Raw genomic sequence first — 26,182 nt, forward strand, 5'->3', positions numbered from 1 at the left:
TCCGAGCTGAGCATGGAGCCCAATGCAGGGCTCGATCTCACAACCCTGAGATCTTGACCTGAGCTGAAACCAAGAGTCAGATGCTTAACCGACTGCACCACCAAGGCACCTCGAGCATGCGATTCTCAATCTCAGGGTTGTGCATTCGAGTCCCACATTGGGCCTGGAGCCTACTTAAAATTAAAAACAAAATGTTCACGTTAAAGAGCAAGTTTTTCAGGGATCTAGTAGCTTAAGCAGCATCGTGAAGCTGTAGCTTTACTAATTTCATGTCACAGTAGGATAAAATTTTTTAAAAATACAAGCCAGGGCTGTGACTACCCTGAAACTGGGGATTTGAGGAAAATACTGGCAGAGAAGGAGATCTATAGAGATCACTGTTAGTAGTAATTGGAGCATACTGGTCTGATTTAATTTGAGATATTCAAAATAATTAGGCTGTTGAGTATAATGATCACCATTTAAATAAAGTTAAAATGTTAATGTACTAAAGTAACATCTCATTTGGTGCCAGTGGAAAACAAAATGTTTAACCACTATTGCAGAAGTCACTAAATCTCTGTTACAGTCTGTTTAGCAAGTTAATACTTTTTCCTTTTTGCTTTTCAAATACTATTCCCTAATTTTGCATTTATCTTTTCCTGAAAACCTGTTAATTGCATGTGCTTTAGCCTTACGGAAGAGACTGTTGCTTAGCAACTGCCAAAATAACTAATAAGCCTATATCTAGTAAAGGCTTAAAAGACTTACTTATTTTAAATTTATGTATTTCTTTATTGACCATTAAAACCAAGAGGAAGTTGTTTCACTTTGAGTTTCTTCTGATTTCTGCATCTTTTTTGTAACTTATATATGGGCTTTTTGTAGTAAAAACAAAACAAAAACCACAATATATTTAATGTAAACAGTTGCTTTTCTCCCTTCAACCTCTTAGTAACATTGTTGTATGTTCATCATTTGCTTTAGTTACTTTTTTTCAACATAATACCTTGTCAGTGATATATGCTGGGTAAAGAAATGGTTTCTAATGGTTGGATACAAAATTCTAAAATACTGTTTTTTAATGCTAAGGAAGCTATTTTCTTTTTAGAGGAAATACATTAAGGTTTTAGGAGAGGGAAGTAGAGATAATGGTATTACCTATAATGGTTTTATTTTTTGATTATTTGACCCAGAAATATGTCAGAAGACTCATGTAAGCTAAGGGCTTTGGGGTGGGAAGTGGTGCTGTCAACATTGCAAGGTACTGTCGGACTCCTGTCACTTAGCCTTCACTTGCCAGAGGTTTAAGTCTTCCCACTATGACATAGAGAGTTGTATTATTACCCAAATCTCAGACCCATTTCCTTCCCTTTGCTTCTGTTCAACTGCCCTGGGGTAAATACAAAATACCAGTAAATTTGTTTACTGCTTCCTTTGTATTCTGTGGCATTGTAAGGTTAAAGACCACTTTTACAAATATATTAATAATAAAAAGAACATAGGAAATTTATATTAATAGTGCTAACGCAGTCTGCATTAAAGAGAAACTGTGTGTGATTTCAAAGAGAACTTTTGTCTTTGAATGAAGCTCCTTTACAAAAATGGTTGCTTTATAATTTTTTTCTTATGGAGGCTTTGGACAAATGTATAGCTATTTTCTTTCACAGGAACGAACTCCTAGGATATCGTCTTGCACAATGGTTAATTACCCTGTACATATCAGTGGGATTTTTTTTAATGAAATGTCTTCATTAAGATATTACCCTAACATAAAATAAAGGGTTTTGTTTTTGTTTTTTAGCAATATTGAATTACTGGTAGATGCAGTAACTATAATAGAACAATTATCTACAATCGGCTAATGTAGGACTCATTTATAAAGTGCCATCTGTAAGATCATGTACTGTGTTCATATCTCATTTATATTGTCAACCCTTGTATAGAGGGAACAATGTAGAATAACTGGACTTAAGTTTAAAAATGTATATAAAGGTGTATACTTAGTAAGTTATCTGATAAATACACGATGTGCTAAAGAATCAAATAGTTTAGGACAAAAATAATTTTTTAAAAGAGATGTGTATGAGGGAGATAGATAATGCGAGGGAGAATGGAGAGAAGGGAAAAAAACGTTACTGTTGAAATTTATTTATTTTTTTAAATTTTTTTATTGTTATGTTAATCCCCATACATTACATCATTAGTTTTTGATGTAGTGTTCCATGACTCATTGTTTGTGCATAACACCCAGTGCTCCATGCAGAACGTGCCCTCCTCAATACCCATCACCAGGCTAACCCATCCTCCCAACCCCCTCCCCTCTAGAACCCTCAGTTTGTTTTTCAGAGTCCATCGTCTCTCATGGTTCTTCAACGTTACTGTTGAAATTTAAAGAGTGGCTTTGGAGTAAAAGATTCACAAGTTTTCTTTTCTTTAATTTTATTTTATTATGTTATGTTAGTCACCATACATCATTAGTTTTTGATGTAGTGATCCACAATTGATTGTTTTTGTATAACACCCAGTGCTCCATGCAGTACAGCACAAGTTTTGTTAATAGTGAATAAAATAGTTAATAAAAGCAGCCAGTTAATGATGCTTCCATTATGTGTTCCAAGTGCAGATAATGGAAAAATTCATTTTATTCTTTATAAAGTTTAATACCAGAACTTCTTGCTTAACATTAATTTTGTTATTTAGTCAGCCTCATGGGGCAATTTTCTTATGAAATTCCTTTAGACAGCTCTCCTCTATACATGGGAATAGAAAATAGAAAGTATGGAAAAAACATTTAATTGAAAATTTTCAAATAATGAACATTTTATTTATTTTAGCTCTTAATTTTTAGTTGTTTTTCTAGTGTAGTCATTTGACAGAGATGATTAGAAATAACATCTACCAATTAATCACTAATTAGAGTTGTTCCTTCATTCCCTGTTTTTGTACTCTTTGGAGTACAGATACTAGTAAGTAGTAAAGTGTCAAAAGCTAGATGGCCATTAGGAGAAGCAAAAGGCATTATATTTACATAAATTAAAATTACCCACAAATCAATATTTAATATATATTTGTATTCAGTTTTACAATCTGATCATTTATACAGATTTGCCAGCATATATACATTGCTCTAGTCTCAGCTTGGTCATTTAGTATTATAAATTGTAATCTCATGTTGCATACTTAAAATTCTCCACAAATGCATGCTAAGTTGTCCCAAATGGACATTTTTATTTTTTTATTTTTTATTTTTTAAAGATTTTATTTTCAGGTAACCTTGACACCCAGTGGGGGGCTGGAAGTCACAACCCCAATATCAAGAGTCGCACATTCCACTGACTGAGCCAGCCAGGTGCCCCTCAAAGAGACTCTTTTTTTTTTTTTTTTTTTAAAGATTTTATTTATTTATTTGACAGAGAGAGACACAGTGAGAGAGGGAACACCAGCAGGGGCAGTGGGAGAGAGAGAAGCAGGCTTCCTGCTGAGCAGGGAGCCCGATGCGGGGCTCGATCCCAGGATCCTGGGATCATGACCTGAGCCGAAGGCAGACGCCCAACGACTGAGCCACCCAGGCGCCCCGAGACTTTCTTTTTTTAAAGATTATTTATTTAGTCATCCATTCATTCATTCATTCATTTATTATTTGACAGAAAGAGAGAGACTGTGCACGAGTACACAGGCAATCCAGCGTGGCGGGAGGAGCAGAGGAGGAGGGAGAAGGAGAGAATCTCCAGCAGACTCCACACTGAGCACGGAGCCTGACGCGAGACTCAGTCTCATGACCCTGAGATCATGACCTGAGCAGAAACCAAAACTGAGCCACCAAAGGGACACTTTTAAATAAGGATGCATCGTAATGCATTAGAATTCGTAACTGAAAGTAAACCCTTGGGCAGCTATGTAGACACTAATATTCTCTCTTAACTTCCTGCTGTCTTTTATAAGTAATACATAAGGATGTTAGCTATTTTTAGGTAAAAAATAAAAATCATGATATTGGAGTGATATATGTTATGATGATGCTTTATGACAGTTCTTAAACCTGAAATGACCATTTTTGGGAAAATATTTTATTTAATTAATTTTTTTTTAAGATTTTATTTATTTATTTATTTATTTTTGAGAGAGAGAGAAACAGCATGAGAGGGGAGAAGGTCAGAGGGAGAAGCAGGCTCCCCGTTGAGCCGGGAGGCCGATGTGGGACTCAATCCCAGGACCCTGGAATCATGACCTGAGCCGAAGGCAGACGCTTAACCAAGTGAGCCACCCAGGCGCCCCTGGGAAAATATTTTAGATTGAACATAAAAAATAAATTCTTGAGTTGCCTGGCTGGCTTGGTAGGTAGAGCATATGACTCTTGATCTCAGGATTGTAAATTCAAGCCCCACATTGGGTGTAGAGATTACTTAAAAATAAAATCTTTAAAAAAATAAAAATAAATAAATTCTTGTTGAAGTGAATGAAATTGCTACCACTCCTACTAAGACCACTGTTAAAAAATATTAAGGCCTTTTTGTTATTTTTCTATTAACCCATTAAGCAATTTACTCTTGCTCTTAAAGCAAACAAAAGGCCAATTTTAAACCACAGAGAAGCTGCTGTTGACAGGTCATTGAAGGAATGCTGCTTCAATCCACACGATATTTTCTATTGTAGCAGACTGTTAATATGTGCATTACACCTCTCAGTAGTTGGCCTCAGTTTTCTTTCTATTTGCAAATGCCTTATAAATAATACTGTTAGATGCAAAATGAGTTTTTAGTTCATATTTTGAATATACAATGATATAATAATAAAGGAAAATACTAAGAGGGGGACACCTGGCTGCCTCAGTTGGTGGAACATGTGACCCTTGATCTTGGGGTCCTGAGCTCAAGCCCCATGTTGGGCATAGAGCTTGCTTAAAAAAAATTTAAAAGCAAAATACTAAGAGAAGAGAGATACAAAGTGCAGCTTTGGAAATTGTGAAGCTTCTATTTCAGGATCTCCAAGTTGAGTTTACTTTCTTCTTTCTTGAATTCATTTTATGATGAACCTGTTGGGGGTTGGGGGGACACACAGCCTGTGTAATCACATATTTCAGTTTTAATCATGGTTTTCATATACTAGCAGTGTGACCTTAAATTACTTAAACCCTTAGGGCAGTGGTTTACTCTTCTGTAAAATGGGGATAATAAAACCAGCTTCATAGTATTGTTGTAAAAATTAGGAGAGTGTAGTTAAAGCTCCATCCCAGCACAGTAGATGTTAAATAATGTGTTACTTCTCTCTTCCCTCCTCCTACACTCCTCATCAAACTCAGTTGATCTCTTTGAAATGAAATGGATTAAAATTTTATTGGTCAGGTCTAAGCTTCCAGATAAGCTGTTACTCTAAACCACTGTATAGGATATTTCTTAATTCTAAGGTACCAATGAACAATGGAAAATCTTGTTATAATACAATTATAAAGAAGGATTATGTATTTCCACATGTTAGCCCATAGTAACAGTGTTTTGTTGATCAGGTTACAACAGATGAATATCGGTATACAACAAATGCTCTCTTTGTTCCCTGTTCTTGTCACAATTGCTTAATTTAATAAGAGGTAATTGATTAAACTCTGTCAGCATTGTCATCAGGAAACTGGAGAGGGCTGTAAAAGTACAGGAGACTCCACACACACACATTATCAACCTTTCATGTCCTCTAACCTGTCTCAGTGATTTCTGACAGAAGGATGCGTGTAAATTAACCAATTTGCTCCCAAATAAAGCAACATCTAAAAACATTTAATTGCTTAGGGAAAACTGGTGGAAGGTTGGAGTTGTGTGACATCATCTATTTCTTTCTCCTGGATTTTTATTAATTGGATAAGGAAATAGAAAATGGAGACATTGTGTTCTCAGATACTGAAAGTTATCAGTTCTGAAAGTTACAATTCCATCTTCTCTTCGGTGTTAAAAAATGATCTTGTCCCTGCAGACATCATTTTTATTAATATTGATAATAACAGCAAATAACAGCATCATTAACCAAATGCTTTCTAGAGCGGGGCAGCTTACTAAGGGATTTTATGTGCATTATCTTATTATCCCTCATAGTAACAACATTGTTACTATTTTCTTATTGTATGGATGCCAAAACCAAGGGTAAGACAGCTTATAGAATTTGCTTATGGTCACAGAGCTAGTATGTGGCAGAGTCAGATGTTACCCCAGGTTATTCTGAACTCTGAAGCCCATGTGTTAACCCTTATAGTATAGGTCCTTCCTCTAGTGACAGAAATGGAGGCTAGGAAGGCAAAAACTTCGTAGTCTTCAGTGGCCGCCCTTGGCCTATACTCCGCATTTTCCAAAGTTGTTGACCTGATATTTGGAACCCACCACAGGCCAAGGCTTATACATTGCGTTTTCCGAAGTTGTTGACCTGATATTTGAAACCTACCACAGGCCAATTCAAACCTGCCTTTGAAATCTTATCTCCTACTATACCCCACCAATATCAGCACTGAGACCAGGCTTATTTTCCCTGTAAAAAATGATTTCACTTTGCCTATCCAAATCCATTCCGTCTTTTCTATGCAGGCTTTCCTATATGCAGAGAGACTTCATACTCTTACAGTCCTAAAGTCACTTATGATGGCATTACTTGGTAAACATAGTGTATTGTGTTCTGGGGGGTGGGTGGGGGGAGGAGATATCAGTATTTGAAAAGCAGGGGTGTCTGGCACATGGCCGATTCTCAGTTTATGTCTGCTCACTTCCCTTATTGTCAAGGGCATGCACTTTGGAGCCAGACACACTGGTTTTTGAATCTTATCAGCTCCATTTCTAATTGTGATAATTGAGTCAAATCACTAAACTTCTCCATACTTTAGTGGAGAAGAAGGGATAATTATAGTTCCTAGTTCACAGACTTATTGTGAAGATTAAATGGGATTCTATGTCTAGGACATAGTGAATGCTTACTACATATTAGTTCCTATTATTATTTAAAAGACTTTTTAAGGATACATTAGTTATTATTTGTGTGTGTGTGTGTGTGTGTGTGTGTTTTAAGTAGGCTCCACACTCAGTGTGGAGCCCAACATGGGGCTTGAACTCATGACCCTGAGATTAAGACCTGAAACGAGATCAAGAGTCAGATGCTTAATCGACTGAGCCACCCAGGCGCCCCTATTAGTCATCATTATAACTAGATTATATGTTACTATATTAAAAATTTGTAAGCCCCCCCCCCACTCCCATGCACATTACTAGCATTTAGCAAATGCTGTTGGGTTTTTTAAATTGAGATATAATTCACGTAGCATCAAATTCATCAAGTTGGTTTGTTGTTGTTGTTTTTAGTTTTTAAATTCTTGTTAACAGTAATATTAATTTCAGGTATATAATATAGTGATTCAACACTTCCATGCATCACCTGGTGCTCATCACAAGTGCCTCCTTAATCCCCATCACCTATTCAACCCAGCGCCCCCACCCACTTCCCCCTGGTGATCATCAAGCCCACCACTGCTGCAGGGACCTGAGGGCCCATTGGAAAGGGACTTATCCAGGCTGGAGTCACCAGCCCTGCAGGAAGAACTTGAAACAAATGAACATGTAAATAAAACTAGTTCACACTTTTTTGCTGTTCCCTAAAACTAAAACTACCTTCTGATCTTGGTTAAAAAAAAAGGGGGGGGGGGGATCTAAAACATTATCCTTGTGGAATGGTTTGATTTGGTTGTTAGTAAAACTTTTTTAAAATTTAAAAAATTTTTTTAATTTAAAAAATATTTTGAATGCTTTAAAAATTAAGGTAAAGTTATTTGTAATTACAGGTGAGTTGTGTATTCTGCTCAAAATGAGACACGATGAAGCATTGCTCATATTTTTAGATGTGTCTGAAACCATCCTTGGCAAATATCAGTGAATGCTTACAACACTGGAAACACTTATTTTTGGTTAGGTAAAGTTTAAGTGAATGTGTTGTGTTAAAAAACAAAATTCGACTGAGTAAATTTTAAAGATCTTACTGGCTTTATCCGATGATTTATGACTTGAGCACCATCCAATCTAGCAGATAGGAAGGAGCTCTGAGGAGCTGTACCAAAGAAAAGACTTCCGTAAGCAAAAGGGAGTAGGAACAAAGAAGTTACAGTAGGCAAAAAAGCAGGTTGATTATTTCAAAGGGGTCTGTCAGGCAGATTACCCAACTAGTGCTGATCAGGAGATTTCTGAGTGACTGGTTTAAGATTCCATTTCTGGGAGAGCCAAAACTGTAATGAAGTCTCTGTTTGGTAACGTGGGGCTTCACAAAAGTGACTCCATTTTGGGCCTGTTGTTTTGCGTTTAACAGTTGGCTGTGGATTTTAGAGTTACAAATGAGGTAAAAAGCTGACTGTTAGAGAGTTGCAGACTCACAGTCTGGACTCTCCCTCACCCACATTCTTTGTAGTGAGATACGAATGAGGAAGTAAGATACCCAGTGTAGCTGTTAGGCAAGTATTTTAGGCCCCACTGGTTTTTCTTTTCTTTAACTCGGGATTTTTTTTTTTCCTTAACAATCTATGCTTTCTGGGGTTTTGAATTTGCCTAGCGATTGCTAGGAAGATAGGAAAGATAATGAGCTGAATGGCTGGAATTCAACACAAGAATCAAGGTTTTCTGTATTTACCTTTGCATGATTTTTTAAAGAAAACTAAGATTTTGCTTCTTTTTCTTTTACTTTTTGGTCTTTTCCCTTTGTAAAAACTCAGTATGTGTCACTAGACTACTCTGAAACCCAAAATACTCTGAGAAGCTTTCTGCTCTTGATACTTCTGTGACTTCTCATTCTCCTTTTATATTTTGTTCCCCCACTTAGAGCACTTGGGTTTTATAATGTGCACTCCTAAGTGTAAAACCTACTTGGAATATTGGTTTTCTGTGATTACGAAAGTACTTGTAGAATTTTGTCTTTCTTACAGTTGTTTATGTCAATACATGAATATTTTGTGAAGATCTCTTAAAACTGAGTCACATACACTTCGTGAATGTTTATGTTGACTGATTTAGGAATAAATACACAAGAACCACCGGGGAGGGAGGGAGAGTGTCTAGAGGGTTCCACCTGTGCATGCGGAAGGCTCAGAAGACCCTCTGCCCTTGAGACCACATTTCTGCCCTGGTGCTTTTCTCCTCCTTTCCATCTTGCCCCGACTTTATGGCTGTTGTGAGAAGTTCAACAAGCAGAACCTGAGGCATGGGGAAAGGGTCTTTGCAGCCACTCTTGTAGCTCTTTTTATTTTTTATTTTTTTGTATATTTGACAGAGAGAGACACAGTGAGAGAGGGAACACAAGCAGGGGGAGTGGGAGAGGGAGAAGCAGGCTCCCCGCTGAGCAGGGGCTTGATCCCAGGACCCTGGATCATGACCTGAGCTGAAGGCAGACGCTTAACGACTGAGCCACCCAGGCTCCCCATCTTGTGGCTCTTTTTAAAGACATGCTGTCTGTTTTTCACATATTTGCTCCTTTGATTTGAATACCACTCCCATCATAAAGCTACTTTGCTGCTTTGCTGCATTTGGGGAGAACACAGAAATTTAAAAAATGTTCACATCTTATTCATGTTTTCCTTGATTTTTTGTTTTGGCTGTACCTACATTTGACACGTGAGAACAGATGTTCTCTGAAGGCCAGGAATGGTTTATTAGACTCATACTCACTCAGTATGACCCAGGTATGTTGTTGTTAAAATGTAATAATCCTAGAAGAATGATTGTTGGAACAAAATCAGCTACCATAGTAAAATCGTCCTACGTAAAATGTTAAAACGGCACTTACAAATCATTAAAGATATTTTATTCACTAAAATTTTCTTATTTTAATGAGATCTGGAGAGGCTTTTACAAATTACTTTGTAGCCAGGTTGGCCTCTAAACTAAAAAGACTATAAAGAATAACTAATAAAAAGTATCCGCACTGTCACTGAATCCTCTTCATAGGCAAAAGAGTTGGCATTAGAAAATCCAAAGTAGGGTACAAAATCGACTGCCTTTTGGGGACACATTATAGCAACCCCGACTTTCTTAACATCTGGGATTAATGTTACCCTTTGTTTTTTATTCTGATAGAGATTAAAAAGTTATTTCCACCTTCAAATCCCCCAGTAAGCCTGTTTAGTGGAGGGAAATTGGATACTTAGCTTTGGACAGTTTCTGAGCGCACGTGAAAACCTCAGATCTAGTCCATCCCTCTCAATTTACATGACCATGAGGAAATTGAAACCTAGGGAGGTTGAATGACTTGCCCTGGGACAGACTGCTAGCTAGTTCCTGCTTGAACTGGCGACCCTCTATTGGTTACCACTGCCGCCTTGTTTTCTGCTGCCGGTAGGATATACAGTCCTTGCCGGGTAAATTTTAGCAGCAAATGCTGCTACACCCCTTGATCTCAGGTAATTCCCCACCCCCACGGCTTTTTTCAGTGTTGCTGCGTGGTGCGAAGTAGAGGACTGCAGAAACTTAGGTGGAAACAATCCTGGGAGATCCGTGGGATCAGTTCACAGGGGAACAGGCAAAAGAGTAAGAAAGATGTCTTGCAAGGGAGTAGAGGACTGTTTGTAAACATGACTGTAACAGGGCTCCTGAACTTTGGGGAGGGTATTTCTGAGACTGGAGAAAAGGCCAGTTCAAAGACAGGTTTTTAAATAGATCATCGGTTTTCAAAAAGTATGCATTTTGTTGGGACCACAACTATACATTTAATTGTATGAGAAAAGAAACATTGGAATTTTTCCTGCCCAGACTCTGAAAGTCAAGTATGGAGGACCATTGTAAGGGTGACAAAAATGAAGGGTGCAAGTCTAACTTAGGGAACCCTTGCTCTAGAAAATGCATGCATTCTGGCTTTGATAGAGGACCTCTTAGATTTAGAAATGAAAAGTTATTAATAATTCCAGTGGCTGTGGCTAATTAGAACAATCTTTTGTAGGTAATAAATCAGAAGCTTTAAAAAATACCTGATTGTTTACCTGAGAACCTGTGTGGAATTCTAAAAGGACTGCATTATTTAAAGTCGTTAGCTTCTGTTTATGTAATTTTAAAAGTATCTTTACAGCCTTTGATTATGTTCCTAAAATTGTTTTGTACTCTTACACCCCTGATCCCTAAATATTTTATGAGTTTAATACATAACACCTGAACTTTTTGATATTGTTTTTCTGGTCCTTTTTTTTCCCTTGGGTTATGAGTGTTCTTCCTAACCAAGAAGATTACCCATTGTTACACTGAATTGCTCTCCCGGGGTGCATAGGCAACTGCTCGAATGTGGTTTATAATTCTTGTTTGCCCCTGGGCGGTTGCCAGCAGGGAGTAAGGCATTATGGGAAGTAGTTTCTTTACCTTCCACAACAGGTGTCTTTGTCAGTGCACCTTATTCAGGTATCAAGGTAGAAGCACTGAGTCACTGCAGCAAAGAAAAACATGAAAGCAAGAGGAATTGCTTTCCCATCTAGAAAATGGTGCTGCAAGATAAACCTGAAACCTTCTGGTGCTAGTGAATGCGTGAAGAGGTTCACAGTATCTTTTACAGTACTTCTGAAAAGATAAAAAGGAATTTAAAAGGTATGAACTGCCTGGACGCTTTACGAAACCTTGTCTCTTGATTACCGTTTAATTTTTACCTGGTTAGTCAGCCTTAAGATAAATATGCTGGGAAACTTTTTGACAAAAATAAAGCATAAGAGACAAAGCTGCATTGTAGCAAAAAATGAAGTGAAAATGCTTTACTGCCTTCAGTGAGGGTCAAGCACAGTTTGAGGCTGTTTTAATCTTGAAGATTTATTGAAAGTATTGCATTTTCTGTTAAAATAAGCCTATTAGACTTGCTTCTGTTTCCTAGCAATAAGGTGTTTTTCTCCTTCCGTGTGTGTGTGTTTAATCTAGAATGCTATAGCAATTGCAAAATTCTCCTAATCATATTTAAATGGAACAAGGTGCTATTTAAGTAATCATGTTAATCTAGGTGAAGGTACTTTGGGAAAATAGACACCATGAATCTCATTCTAAGTTTTGTCCTTTGAAAAGCAAACAATTAAACAACATAACAATGCTATTGGTAATTAGGGCTAAAAATTCCAACCAGTATCTGTATTTGATTATAGACAAACATTGGCAAATTGATTTCTAATTCTAACAAATGATATTTCTCATGGTACTGCAATGTCATAATCTATAAAAAGCAGAGACGATAATAGCTTAATTAGAAATTTTAGAAAAACAACTTTTGGAGGAGCTTCATTTGTTCTCCCCCTTTTTATTTGCTTAATACTTTTTCCATGGAATTAGCATACATTATATTTCCTGGTAATTTAGGCAACCTTGTAATGATAATTATGGGCAGCTTTCAAATTTTTCATTAGGGCATATTGAGATTCATTTATGGTTTCCAACTGTAAAACACTTCTGGTGGCTAAGACACCACCAGTTCATGACTATCTGCTAATATGGGTAATTAAAAGAAACCTCTAAGCTTAAAAAAAAAAAGAGGAGAACTTTTATCTATGGGAGAAAAACCATAAGTTTAGAAATGGGACCTTTGTGTTGCTTTCTGAATAACAACAGAAAACAAAGTTCCCCAAAGCAAGAATTTTATTTAAAATATTTGTGTGTTTTTTAGTGGGAGAAGGGGAAATGATAATTAATGGATATTGCAGTCCCTGTTTCATTTTTATATTTTGGTACTTTTCTTTAACAGAAATAATCAGAGGTGAAAAAGAATCTCTTTTTTTCATACTTCAGGAGATAATTTTTAACCGCACCAAGAATTCTAGAAATTCTGAAAAACTAAAGGTTGCCATCTATTTATTTTCTATGAATGTGGAAAAATAAGCCGTAAGAAAATCCACTTCTCCTCCAAGAAGAAGAATCTTGATATAAGTAATACTGAAGTAAGAAGATAAACTTTGAAAGTTTCTAATTACCAAGAGCATAACATAAATCAGTTTTGGGGGGGTCTTTTGTTTTGTTTTGTTTGATTTTGCTATAGGATATTTCCAGTTAGAAAACTTTTCTTTATTTCTCTTTTTGAAGCTGAAAGAAGATTTCCCCAAACCGAACTTTCCAGCTGCTGTGTTAAGAATGCAGAAGGTGTTTATAGTGTATACTTCCTCCACAGATAAGAGACCTCCCTTGGTTTTCTACTGGGGGTGAATTGCCAGACAAGCCTGGGATAGCAGCTGCTTTTCTTTTTTTTTCCTTTTCTTTTTTTCCTTCTGGATTTTTGATACTCCGCCCCCTGAAACTCAGGTGGGTGTGGGCATTGGCACTGAGCTGCAGTAGGAGTTTTCCTTGGATAGTCTGGTCTGGAGCTGGGGTAGCAGCTGGTGCTGTGGAAGGGCCAGCTGGCAAGATGATGGAAGAAATCTCCATTATGGTGGCCTATGACGCCCATGTTTTCAGCCAGCGGCATGATGAAGACTTCCTCACTAGTCTGGTGGCCATCAGCAAGCCCAGGTCTATGGTAGGTGGTGCCTCGCACACTACTCTGGAGCTGTTTTTTTCCTTTCTAATATGATAGCTGTATTCCTATAGCAACTGAGAAAAACTTCCTGGGAATTAAAATAGAAGTATTGCTTTTGGCTTTGTGTTCAGCTACAAAAAGGTCTACCGGTTTTTAATGATTTATTTACATCACTAAACACTATTATATGTTTAGTAGTGCATTTTAAAGTGCTTTAGGAGTAAAACTTAGGTTAATACTTTCATATGTAGTGAGGGTCAGAGGAGTTTTATAGTGGCAAATATCACTGTGTCCCATGTGTTTGCCTTGTATGTATGTATATGATTATTAGGTGAAGGTTACCTACATTTAAACACATATGATTCAGTCTTTTGAAGTGTAACATTTTTACCAGTGGGCTATAACATCAACATGGAGAACCAAACTATCTAAAAGTCAGATAACTTTCAGAATGTTTACGTTATTACTAAGAACTATTATGAAATTAACTTCTAGTACAATTATCATTTGGATTTAATACTTGTAATTTTTTTTAACCATTCTCCAAGGGTCTTGGTGTGCATGTCCTCACATAATAGAAAAATGAAGTTCTTGCAGATGTTTATTCTCTGTAAATGTCATCCTTATAATGGCTGTCTAGTTTAAGATAGCAGTGAGCCATACTTTTTTTTTTTTTTAAGATTTTATTTATTTACTTGACAGAGAGACACAGTGAGAGAGGGAACACAAGCAGGGGGAGTGGGAGAGGGAGAAGCAGGCTTCCCACTGAGCAGGGAGCCAGATGCAGGGCTCGATCCCAGGACCCTGGGACCGTGACCTGAGCCGAAGGCAGACGCTTAACAACTGAGCCACCCAGGCGCCCATAGAATGAAAGACTATATCGTAACAGTTATCTTGCTAATATGAAACCCTGATTCTCTATTTTAAGGCATAGGAACCTTAAAAACATACTACAGCAATTTCTTCAAACAATATATTGTTATGAATAATATAAAGGGGATCTCATACATTGATTTTGAAAAGACTTATGGGTTATATTAAGTAGATGCAGTCTATTGCCATTGTTTAGATGCTGATTTGAACAAACTATAAAAAACATCTATAACTGACCACTAATTAGGTATGTAATGATACTAAGATTATTCATTTTTATGCAATAATATTATAATTATGTTTAAAAGATTTAGAGATACATATTAAAATAATTATGGATGAGGGCGCCTGGGTGGCTCAGTTGGTTGAGTGACTGCCTTCGGCTCAGGTCATGATCCTGGAGTCCCTGGATCAAGTCCCGCATCGCGCTCCCTGCTCCGCAGGGAGTCTGCTTCCCCTCCTACCCCCCGGGCCCCCCCCCCCCATGTGCTCTCTCTCTCAGTCTCTCTCTCTCAAATAAATAAATAAAATCTTAAAAAAATAATAATAATTATGGATGAAATGTCTGCAAAGATTCAAAAACATTTACGATTCAGTAGAGGGGTTAGTGATGTGGATGAAGTTAGATGACTGTGTGTTGGTAATTGTTGAAACTGGGAGATGAGTATATAGGGATTCATTATACTTCACTTTGTAGATTTTTTTTTTTTTTTTAGGTAGGCTCCATTCCCAACATGTGTCTTGGACTCATGACCCTGAGATCAAGAGTTGAATGCTCTACTGACTGAGCCAGCCAGGTGCCCCTGTAGATGTTTTATAGATACAGTTTAAAAGAGTCAGCTGGACCAAAAAAATAGCAAAAGCCAAATAAATAAAACATAATATACTTCTATAAGTGTTCATTAATACAGAAACATCTAGCCTTTTGCATTCTTGTCCTATTTAATATATATAACCTACATTTTTTTCTATTTTTATAATTATATATATTAGGTAGATATTATTGCCAATCCTTAGTTAACCACAATATTTTACCAAGTCAGGAGAGATAGTCCATCAGTAGTTGTGGATAATCTTTTAAACTTCATTTTAGCCATTAGTTTCACAATATTCCGCCATGAAAACTTATCCAAAAAATTTAGAACTTTATTTAATTTCTTTTTGGTGGTCCTGTAAAGATCCTCTTAAGGGATCTGAGCTGAGTCTTCAAACACTTGTAGGAATTTTCCGTGCCAAAGGAGAGAAGAAACAAAAACAGATATAAAGTGGCACAATAAAGAGGACATGGGAAACTGAGGAGGTAGGCGGTGACCTGACCAGGTCCTAGGGAGCATCTCACGCTCAGCAAGTGTAGGACATTGTGTGGTGTGCGTGTGTGTCACGTGCACATTTACAGGAGGCACAAAGAGAGAGGAAATGAATCAACGAATTAATATTAATGTGCTTACCAGGAAACACTTCCGTTTGTAGATTATATGAATATTCAGTATGTTGACGTATGTTGTGCCTTGATACAATCAACTCCCCCAAAGCACACTTCTGCTGCTAACCCTGGAGGATGTTTGCTATGAAACTTGGTCACTAATATGGAAAGTTTCAAAGGTATGATAAAGACAAAAATATTGGACTGTATACTAAACATTTAAATAATATAGATGTTGGGGTGTTGAATATGATTATACAACTTTCTGGAGATACATAGTTTTCTTTATCAGATGTGAGATTTTTAAAGAATTGACTGGTATAGTCTTTTGAAGGTGATATTTGGTTTTGGTTCATGTGGAAAAGTTATACTAAAATTGTGCTAAGATGAAATATTTATCATTTACTTTTTATTCCATATTAGATTTTTTGCTTTGTCTGAGATGAACCCTTTAAATTGTATGAAAGAGATAAATACTCAGATTTTCTATAGTATGAAATAAATTACTTCTCAATCTGATTTATTACTGCACTGTGAAACAAATTACATTCTTGCTAACATATAAAATCCTTTGGGTTTAGGTCGATTATTACAAAGGGTATTTAGAAGGTTTCTTAGTACAGGATTAATTAAATATCTTTCTGTAATTGGATTTTGTTTCATAATGGAAGGTATCTTGATTCCTCAAATGGTAAAAAGCCCATTAAGAACAGTGGTTTTGATGTGGACACTGAATCTTTTCTTGTTTATAAGTAGCCCTGTGGCTTTCTGACATTTTTGGTGGAGACTCATGGTACAAAAATACAAGCCATTGTGCACACAAGACTAAAAGAAAATTTAACTAAACAATACTTTTTTTGCTACTTGTGATGTAGTCAGGTTTTTTGTTTTGTTTACAGGCTAGTTATGTTCCACTGAATTGATTTCAGAAATGTCTCAAGCTACACTTTAAAAAATATGGCTATATCCTATTGATCCTTAGAATAATAATGCAAGAAAATCACAAATCCCTTTATAGAGGTCCCTTTAGACAATCATGGCAAGAAAAAAAGGATAAGGAAGCCAAGCCTCTCTCTCTCTCTCTCTCTCTCTCTCTCTTCCCTTCTCTCCCTCCCCCCCACCCAAGAAATTACCTGGGCTCCCGGCTGGCTCACTCGGTAGAGCAGTAGAGCATTTGACTCTTGATCTTGGGGTCGTGAGTTCTAGTCCCGTGTTGGGTGTAGAGATTACTTAAAAAAAAAAGAAATTGGGGCGCCTGGGTGGCTCAGTCGTTAAGCGTCTGCCTTCGGCTCAGGTCCTGATCCCAGGGTCCTGGGATCGAGCCCCGCATTGGGCTCCCTGCTCAGCGGGAAGCCTGCTTCTCCCTCTCCCACTCCCCCTGCTTGTGTTCCTTCTCTCGCTGTCAAATAAATAAATAAATAAATCTTTAAAAAAAAAAGAAATTGCCAAGGCCAGTATTGTATTTACTAAGATAAACTAAACAAAAGATGAGAGTCACCACTTGCAAAACTTAAGAACTTTTTAATTACAGCATAAATAAGTTGGTGTGTAAGGTGAAAATCCAGTATAGTCAACATGGCTTGAGAAACATTTAGAAAGGTGCCTCATTGAACACAGTATTCCAGCTTTCCTTTAACAGATTACCTTTTCTTTGGTTGTTCACTGGCTGAGATTAACTGACTTGTATTTTGAGACAAAGTTGTACCCTCCCCCCATTCTCCCTCCAAAACATGTATCTTTAAATCTGACCTGAGGTGCTCACACAAGGAGTGATAAACAATAGAGAGAGGCAGTCTCCGAAGTTGTCCTCAGTCACGACCTTCTGTGGCAGAGAGGAACGGCCAGCATTCCTCTCTACCTCCTCCACCATTTCCAGTTATTTCTGTTGCTGACTAGTGTAAATACACGGAAAAGATCACACCTGTTACATTTATTATGCATTCCAAAGGAAGCTTTGAATATGTATTTAAATTCAAAATGTGTGATTTAAGCAGCTAACAAGCCTAATAACCAATGCATACTTACTGTCAAGCTTGAATATTTCAGGTTAAATGTTAATTTATATTCTGAATTATTTCAGTTTTTTAATCTGTAGAGTGGTTACGGAGGGAACTTTGCGTACTGATGTCTGTTAGGGCAGTTTGTAATGTTACAGACATTTTTGGGTTACTGCAATGTGCTGGTATAAATAGAATATCTCTTCCTCCAAAGACCTCACAAACAAGTAAAAGAAGCAAAATAAATATTTATAGCAGTGATACTTGGCTATGATAGGGTAGAACAAAGTGAAGAATAATTACCACTGATTGAGCAGTGTGGAAGAAGCCTTCAAAAGGGGGTGGGGGCACTTAAGTCAGACTTTGAAGGTTGACCAGGTGCTTGCCAACTAGTAGAAGAGGGTAAGACCTTTCTGAGCAGGGGAATAGCTTGTGCAAAGGCCGAGAGGTTAACTGCTTTAGGGGCTTTTTAAGTTACAGTGTCCAGTTCAGGTTTTAGATTTGCTATTTATTCATAAATTACCTAAATTCTCTACATTTCAGTTTCCTCATCTCAGAAATGAAGGACATAGTAGTACTGTCTCATTGGATTTCTGTATGGATTAAATGAGAGCATTTGTACAGTATTTAGCAGAGTGAATGCCCTTACTATTTGTCTCCCTTCTAACAAGGAAAGGGCTGTTCAAACTGGAGAAGGCTTAAAGGAAGGAGTGGATTGAGTAGATAAGGCACCATAGTGATGTGGAAGAAGGAGGGGGGTGGACAAAAGGAGAACATGGGCTCATTGGGTTACCCTGGTGAATTACTTTGTTTGGTTAGGGAATCACCATCAGGATATCAGTCCTATGGGAAACTTGAAGTCTTCTGCCCTGAAGATGGTACAGAGGGTCTTAGGTTTGAGCCTCAGGAAGGTGGGAAGGTAATATAGAATCAATAGGAGGGATTTATATGGGCCAAACCATCTGCTGAGTAGATGTATTGATTATTGCAGCAATAATCTGGAATAATGGACTGACAGGGGCCACATTGCCTATGGAAAAATTTTTAAAGGGCATTACAACAATGCAGGTGAAAAGTTGACAAGTGTCTGGTCTTAGACACTTGACAGTGGCAGTGTGATAAATTAGTCTGCGCATGTTGGTTAGTTCTTGCAATATATATATACATACAATAATACTACTTAGGAAGAAGCAGCAGCTGATTTACATGAGAAGAGTAAATTATTGAGGTAAGTTGAAAATTACTGTAAACTTCCTACTTTATATAATTGGAATGTTTGTTGTGCCAGCTTGAATGGGAAAGTTGGATATCAAGAATGTAATGGAGGGTCGCCTGGGTGGTTCAGTCAGCTGGGCATTGGACTCTCGTTTCAGCTCAGGTCGTGATCTCGGGGTCCTGGGATCAAGTCTTGCGTTGGGCTCTGCGCTCAGCAGGGAGTCTGCATGAGATTCTCTCCCTCTGCCCCTCCTCCCTGCTCTCTCTCTTTCTCAAAATTAAAATAAATACATCTTAAAAAAAAAAAAAAAAGAGTGTGTTGGAGAAAAGATGGCCTGGCTTTACTAGTTTCCACATCTTGAAATTCTGGGTCGCCTATCACTATAAGGGACTTGGTGTTCGGTGGCTAGAACACTGTCCATTAACAAAAGCTGTTTACCCAGGCTAACACACATCTAGCCTCTATTGCCACTAGATATTTGTTCTTCACTGACAGATACCAAAATAGCAGCACTGTGCCGGCAAAGGGAGGGAGCTCTTTCAGGGAGCTACACTTTATCTGTCCTATCAATGGGAGATGAGGGTAAGCATTCTGAAATTACTGCCTCCTTATTGGGTTGGCACACTGAGGTAATCTAGCATGCCAAATTAGGAAGAAAAAAAATTCAGAGCAATTCCATGTGCCAAATATGGGTAAAACAATGAAATCAATAGTTATTTCTGAATCTTCACTGGATATACATTTCAAATATTGATTCGAATAAAACATAAGACCAATTGATTCGTCCATATTTTTAAAAAATGTTATTAGCTGAACATTTTTTATTTTTAATTGTTCTTTAGTATGTACACATTCTGGCTATAGTCCATCAATTTCAGTTTAGTGTCAGGAGCCAAATCTTCCCTCATTTGGTTGATCAGTTCTGATAATGAGTTAAGGTTCTTACAGTTGCAAGTAATAAAATCTTGAGCTGTCTTAAACAAGAAAGGGCACTTACCATACAGACACCAGGGTGTGTCCCTTTAAACACAAGGGCAGAAGTTCGGCCGGGCAGCAGGGTTGGTACCAGACTGATGCTGGCAAGAGTCCTCCCTGTCTCTTGCCACCTCATTAACTTCTCTCTTGGCCTCTCCTTTATCTCTTTACCCAAGATTTCTGCTTCTTCATGCCCAAGGAATATGGCTGCCATATAGCATCCAGATTTACAGTTCTGTCATCTGCAGAGAGTTAAGCTGCTACCCCTAAGTCACAACTCCAGAATCCTCAGGGAGAACCTGGCTGAGTCGTGTCAGGTGAGGTGACATAGCGTAGAGTAGAGCCTATGGGCACAGGCTCTGGAGCCAAACTGTCTAGGTCAGATCCGACCTCACCTCCAACAAGCTCACCGGCTTTTGGCAGATTCCTTGACCTCTCTGAGCTTCATTTTTCTCATCTGTAAAATTGGAACCATATTAGAAGCACCTTATAGGATTTTGTGAGAATTAAATCAGTTAATGCAAGTACAGTACTTGAGCTTACCTTGCACACAGAGGCACGTGTGCATTAGTTGGTATGATTCTAAACTGATTTCTCTTTATAAAAATCTTGAAATAAAAGATGAACTTTTAGCAGACTTTATAAAGAAATTCATTATCCAAAAATTATTTAGGTGGTTTTGCTAATAAATATGAAATCATTGAACCAGCTTCTATAACAATAATTATGAACTTTTCTGCATTTAATCCTGTTTGAGATTTGAGAACTAATCTTTCTATGCTTGATACTGGGGGTGCTGTTGATTTGTAAGTTAATTCAAAATATTTGGGGGTGGGAGATGTTATAGAAACAGTTGACATAAAACATGTAACACATTAAATTTTTTATTTCTGTTTTTAAATCCTAACTTATCACGGTGGTTGAAAAATATCTTATTCTAGGTTTTTTGTTTGTTTTAGCATCCATGTTTGTATTCAATTTAATAATCAAAAATATTCATTGATCTGGCTACTATGTGCTGTGCTATATTTTTAAGCCCTGGGAGCGAGGTGTGAACATGAAAGACATATCAATTGTGAAGCTTGTACTATTTTGGGGAGAAGTCAGACAGAAATAGTAGCTAATGATATTACTTATCACCTAGTGAGAAGTATTATACAGAGACTTAAAATGGAGTGATATCATCAAAAGGGATTAATTGGAGGCTTTATTTTGGATAGTCACTGGGGGCCTCAGTGGTGTCATTTGAGATCTGAATGACATCTATGGGAAAATCAGGAAAAAGAGTAGCTCAGGCAGAGAAAAGCTCTGAGAGAAAGGCCCCAAAGTGGTAATGAGTTTGATATATTAGCAAAACAGGAAGGTCAGTGGGGGATCACAATGTGGAGTGAGCACCAGGGGCAGACAGTGGTAAGAAACGTGGTCGGGGAAGAAGTTGGGAACCAGGTTATGATGGAGGGCTTTTTAAGTCAGAAGGAGTTCAGGTTTTATTCCTGATTTGATGTTCTTGTGCTTTAAAAATCTAATGGATCAGATTTTAGGCTTGGTTAACAGAAATTTTAACAGATGATTAAATTATTAGAGAAGCCAATATATCAAAAACTCACCACAGTGCTCAAACTCAATATGAAATGAAATTGTAACATTCAAACTCAATGCCAGGACTACAAGCTGGCTTATAAATAGGATTTGCAGCAAAACAAAGCAAAAATAATACTGAAGCCCTGATCATTATAATGCCCACAATAGGATTTCTGTCAGGCTGAAATACTGAAGAAGCTCACTTACCTGACACAGTCAGGACTAAAGTCGCTTAATAGAAAAAGTTGGCTCAGGGGATGAAGCATTAAAAAAAAAAAAAGTACATATTAACCTAAACATTTATTTTAACTTAAAACATCAGTCTATATTCATTATCAATTTCGTTATAGGAATCTTTATGCCCTTTCTTAGAATAGGAATTCTCTTCTAGTTTGTTTCCTTAAGAGGGCAACAAATTAATAAACTTACAAAGCAATCTTTAAACTTTGTAGAGTTTTTTTTTTTAGCAACTTTTTACATCTTTGATAGTAGCATTGCAATCATTTAATGTGACAGTGACTTTTCTGTTTCACCATTTGACTTTTGGAAAGTCTTTCCAGATTGTTCAAATTAGTTTTTATAGAAATAGCAATTCAATTTTTTTTCACATTCATCTTATTATGAACATAAACATGTTTGGGAACAAATGCAATTAACTTTTTTAAGCATAAACTCAGTTGTGGCCTAGTCACCGCAAGAGTTAAGCATGCCCAGGGTATCTGATTTCTTTATGGAGGGACTAGAGAATGGCATTAGTTAATCGGACAAAGTTTTTAAAGAGCACTCTTAGTGTATTTTGTTAGTCGGATATTGCTGCACAACAAACAACCATAAATCTTGTGGTACATAACAGTCGGCATTTATCTTTGTCTTATGAGTCTTTGGATGGCTAGGGTTTGGCTGATCTTGGCTGGCACAGCTGGATATAGCTGAGTTTACTTAGCTTCAGGACCCAGATTTGGTTAGATCTGTTCCACACTGCCCATTCTTTTGTAATCAATAGGCTATCTGGAATGCGTCCTTCTCATGACAAGAGTTTAGAAATTCCCAGAAGGGGGGGTGCCTCGGTGGCTCAATCAGTTAAGCATCTGCCTTCAGCTCAGGTCATGATCCTCAGGTCCTGGGATCGAGCCCCACCTCAGGCTCCCTGCTTCTCCCTCTCCCTCTGCCTGCAGCTCCCCCTGCTTGTGCTCTCTATCAAATAAATAAATGAAATGTTAAAAAAAAAAAAGAAATTCCCAGAAGGGTCAGTGGAAACGCCTCTTAAAGGCCTGGTCTCAGAGCTAGCACAGTTTGATTTCTGTCCATGTTCCATTGGCCAAAGCAAATCAGAGCATCATTTCCAATGTGGTGGGACAGGAAAGGATACACCACCATGGAGGTTGGAGGAGAGGAAGTGACTATTTGCTGAACAATCATCTACCGCATATGTAATAATTGACCTTTCATGTGGCCATCATAGTTAGGTAGCTATCTACAATATGTAAATACTGTGTTTCTCAGTAGCATACTTTGTTTATAGTCATATCCACAGATTTGTCATCAGAAAATGACATATACTCAAAAATACAATAAAACCTGACTATAAATTCAAACTTACCGTTCTATTATTCTTTTTCATTTTACTTGGAACTTTGAAGTGAATTGGCACTCTTCTTTCCCATCTCTCCCAAAGGTAATTAAAAACAGAAAACTCTCTTCTCCAGATGCGCCTGGGTGGCTCAGTTGGTTGGGCATGTGCCTCCAGCTCAGGTTGTGATCCTGGAGTTCTGGGATCAAGCCCTGAGTCGGGCTCCTTGCTTGTCAGAGAGTCTGCTTCTCCCTCTGCCACTCACCCCACTTGTGTTCTCTCTCTCTCTCTCTTTCTCACTCAAATAAATAAATAAAATATTTAAAAATAATAATAATAATAAAAAAGAAAGAAAACTCTCTTCTCCAATGACATGCTATGGTATGCCAACTTTGTTATTCCAACCTGAACCATCTATTAGCCCAGGGATTTTCGACAATTTTGGGGTTATGGACTCTTGGCCATCTGATTAAGTCCATGGGCCCCTTATCGGAAAATTATTTTTAAATGCATAAAATAAAACAAATAAATTATATAGGAAACCAATTACATTGAAATAATGTCATCAAAATAGAGAAAAATCACATTTAAAATTTGAGGTATAATTGACATATAAACATTACTTTAGATGTACAACATGATTTGACATGTATATATATATATATTGCAAAATGATCACAATAAGTCTAGTTAACATTCAGCACCACACCTATTACAATTTTTTTCCTTGTGATGAGAATTTTTTTTTTTGATGGCATCGCTTTTTTTTAAATTGAAGGATGAAAGTTGGTCACATTCAGAGATTAACAAGCCTCATACAGATGGTTAAAACCATCCTTCTCTTTCTTGGTTAACCATCTCCTAATTTCAAGTAATGTCCACAAGTTCTTTAGATCCGTTTGAAATTGTCCTTTGAGGAGATCCACCGACCACTACATAACAAAGGCTTGACCACACGCACTGCTGTACCTCACTGGATATCATCATTATCAAAGAGATCTACAAAATCCTTTAAAAAGTCTGCATGGACTGCCTTTTCATTGACTGCCAAGTTCATCAGGAGCCCGGTGCTGCCTTCTGTCTCATCCAGGTCCATGTATGGCCCCATGCCCTTGGGAAATATCTTGTCCACCTCCAGCTTCATCTCCCCTACAGTGCTTCAGGCATTCCTGGTCCTGTGATGAGACATTTAAGATCTACTCTCAGCAACTTTCAAATATACAATAGAGTATTATTTTCTATTGGCATGTAGTTGACTTGACGTACAACATTCTATTAATTTCAGGCGTACAACATAGTGATTTAACATTATATACATTACAAAGTGATTACCACGATAAATCTAGCTACCATCTGTCATCATACAAAGTTGTTACAATATTAACTGTATTCCCTCTGCTGTAGATTGCATCCCTGTGTCCTATCTATTTTATAACTAGAAGTTTGTATCTTTTTGTCCCCTTTGCGTATTTCACCCACCCACCCCCCACCACTGCAATGGAGTATTATTAATTATAGTCACAATACCATACATTTCATCCCCTGGACTTAACTTTATAGCTGGACATTTGTACCTTTTGACCACCTTCACCCATTTTTCCCACCCCCAACTCCCCAAAATCAGATTTATGATAGAGTACTATATGCTTCTTTATTAATACATTAAATAACAGGATATGACAGCAAGTAGAATAACTACCTTAGTTCCTATAAAATAGTGATAAATATAAATAATATTTTGAGATATGCAATAATTACAATGTGAATGAAAATATCTGTAATATCTATAGCTGATAATTTCAGAGGTTCAGGAAAATAAAGGTATTTTCTCCATCAGCGCTCAAGGACACTGAATTCTCTTCACAATCCCATAACATAACATTTAACTTATATTATCTGAGACACAAAGGTTTTAGGTAATGTTCCTTTCCTTATGGCTGGCTAGGAGAAATCTTGGCCATGCCTTGTATTCTTTCTCTTTCCCTTCTTAAAGATACAGAAAAATACTTGTGAAACTTGGGTGATTATTTGATTAGTCTCTCACTAACTCATAACATCTGTGAGAGCAGGACTGTATCTGTTTTTGTTTACCATTGTATCACCAGCCCAGCATTGTGCCTGGTGCATTGTTCTCTCTGTGTATATTTAATTGATGGTATTGGGAGAAAATGAAACACCACATAGGTATAATCATTGGTCTATAGTAGATGATGTTTGTGACAGTTGAATATATTCATAAATATCTGTACACGTAAGATAGGGATAGTTATTTAAAAATTTTTTTATCCTGGGGTGCCTGGGTGGCTCAGTGGGTTAAGCATCCAACTCTTGATTTCAACCCAGGTCATGATCTCAGGGTTCTGAGTGTGGGGCTCCATGCTGGGTGTGGAGCCTGCTTGAGATTCTTTCTCTTCCTCTTCCTCTGCCCCTCCCTGCCAATTTTTTTTTTAATCCTTAGATCTTTATACTAAATTCTCATAAAATTGATTGTGGAATCAGGTTAGAGTCTAAGTACTTAAATATTAGTTCCTGGGGCGCCTGGGTGGCTCAGTCGTTAAGCGTCTGCCTTCGGCTCAGGTCATGGTCCCAGGGTCCTGGGATCGAGCCCCGCATTGGGCTCCCTGCTCTGCGGGAAGCCTGCTTCTCCCTCTCCCACTCCCCCTGCTTGTGTTCCCTCTCTCGCTGTGTCTCTCTCTGTCAAATAAATAATAAAACCTTAAAAAAATATATTAGTTCCTAATTGTTAAAAAGTGCAGCGCTTATTTCTGTTATATCTTTTTCAGTGGTTCATTTAACATGCATATCTCCTATGTGCATAGCACTGTGTTAACCTCTGAGATAGCTTCAAAGAGATGGCAGTCTAGCTTAAGAGACAGCCATGCAAACAGTTACTATGCACCAGGGATAAGAGTGCTATTAGGGTGTATGCGATGCCTGCCTCTTCTTTGTGTATCTGTCACACCCTGCACCCTGGGCACTCACTGAAATGAGATATTCTGTCTGCTTTCTGAGTTGTGCATTGAGGCTTTTCCCTGCAGGTTGTTTTTATTTTCCATCTCTACCTACCACAACACCTGGCACATAGTACCTGTCGTCAG

At 37.6% G+C, this 26,182-nt stretch overlaps 2 protein-coding genes across 6 annotated transcripts in view; one reads left to right on the forward strand and one right to left on the reverse strand.

Annotated features, from left to right (window-relative positions):
* Positions 1-26,182, forward strand: part of RABGAP1L (RAB GTPase activating protein 1 like) — a 782,624-nt gene that overhangs the window by 669,194 nt on the left and 87,248 nt on the right. The window contains exons 1-2 of one of the 5 annotated variants that reach the window (XM_032393378.1): positions 9,419-10,384; positions 13,020-13,449. The exons of 3 other annotated variants lie outside the window; for them this stretch is intronic. In XM_032393378.1, coding sequence (XP_032249269.1) covers positions 13,339-13,449 — 111 coding nt within the window. In that variant the 5' untranslated portion in view covers positions 9,419-10,384; positions 13,020-13,338. Of the gene's footprint in view, positions 1-9,418; positions 13,450-26,182 lie in introns of those variants that run through there. One more of the 5 variants, XM_032393377.1, reaches the window with a different exon arrangement.
* LOC116625082 (COP9 signalosome complex subunit 9-like) lies at positions 23,802-25,399 on the reverse strand. Its single transcript, XM_032393383.1, has one exon. The coding sequence runs from the start codon at positions 24,226-24,228 to the stop codon at positions 24,055-24,057; it is 174 nt and encodes a 57-aa protein (XP_032249274.1). The 5' UTR covers positions 24,229-25,399; the 3' UTR covers positions 23,802-24,054.

This window comes from Phoca vitulina, unplaced genomic scaffold (genome assembly GCF_004348235.1).
Source record: "Phoca vitulina isolate PV1807 unplaced genomic scaffold, GSC_HSeal_1.0 scaffold73, whole genome shotgun sequence".
Classification (NCBI taxonomy): Eukaryota; Metazoa; Chordata; class Mammalia; order Carnivora; family Phocidae; genus Phoca; species Phoca vitulina.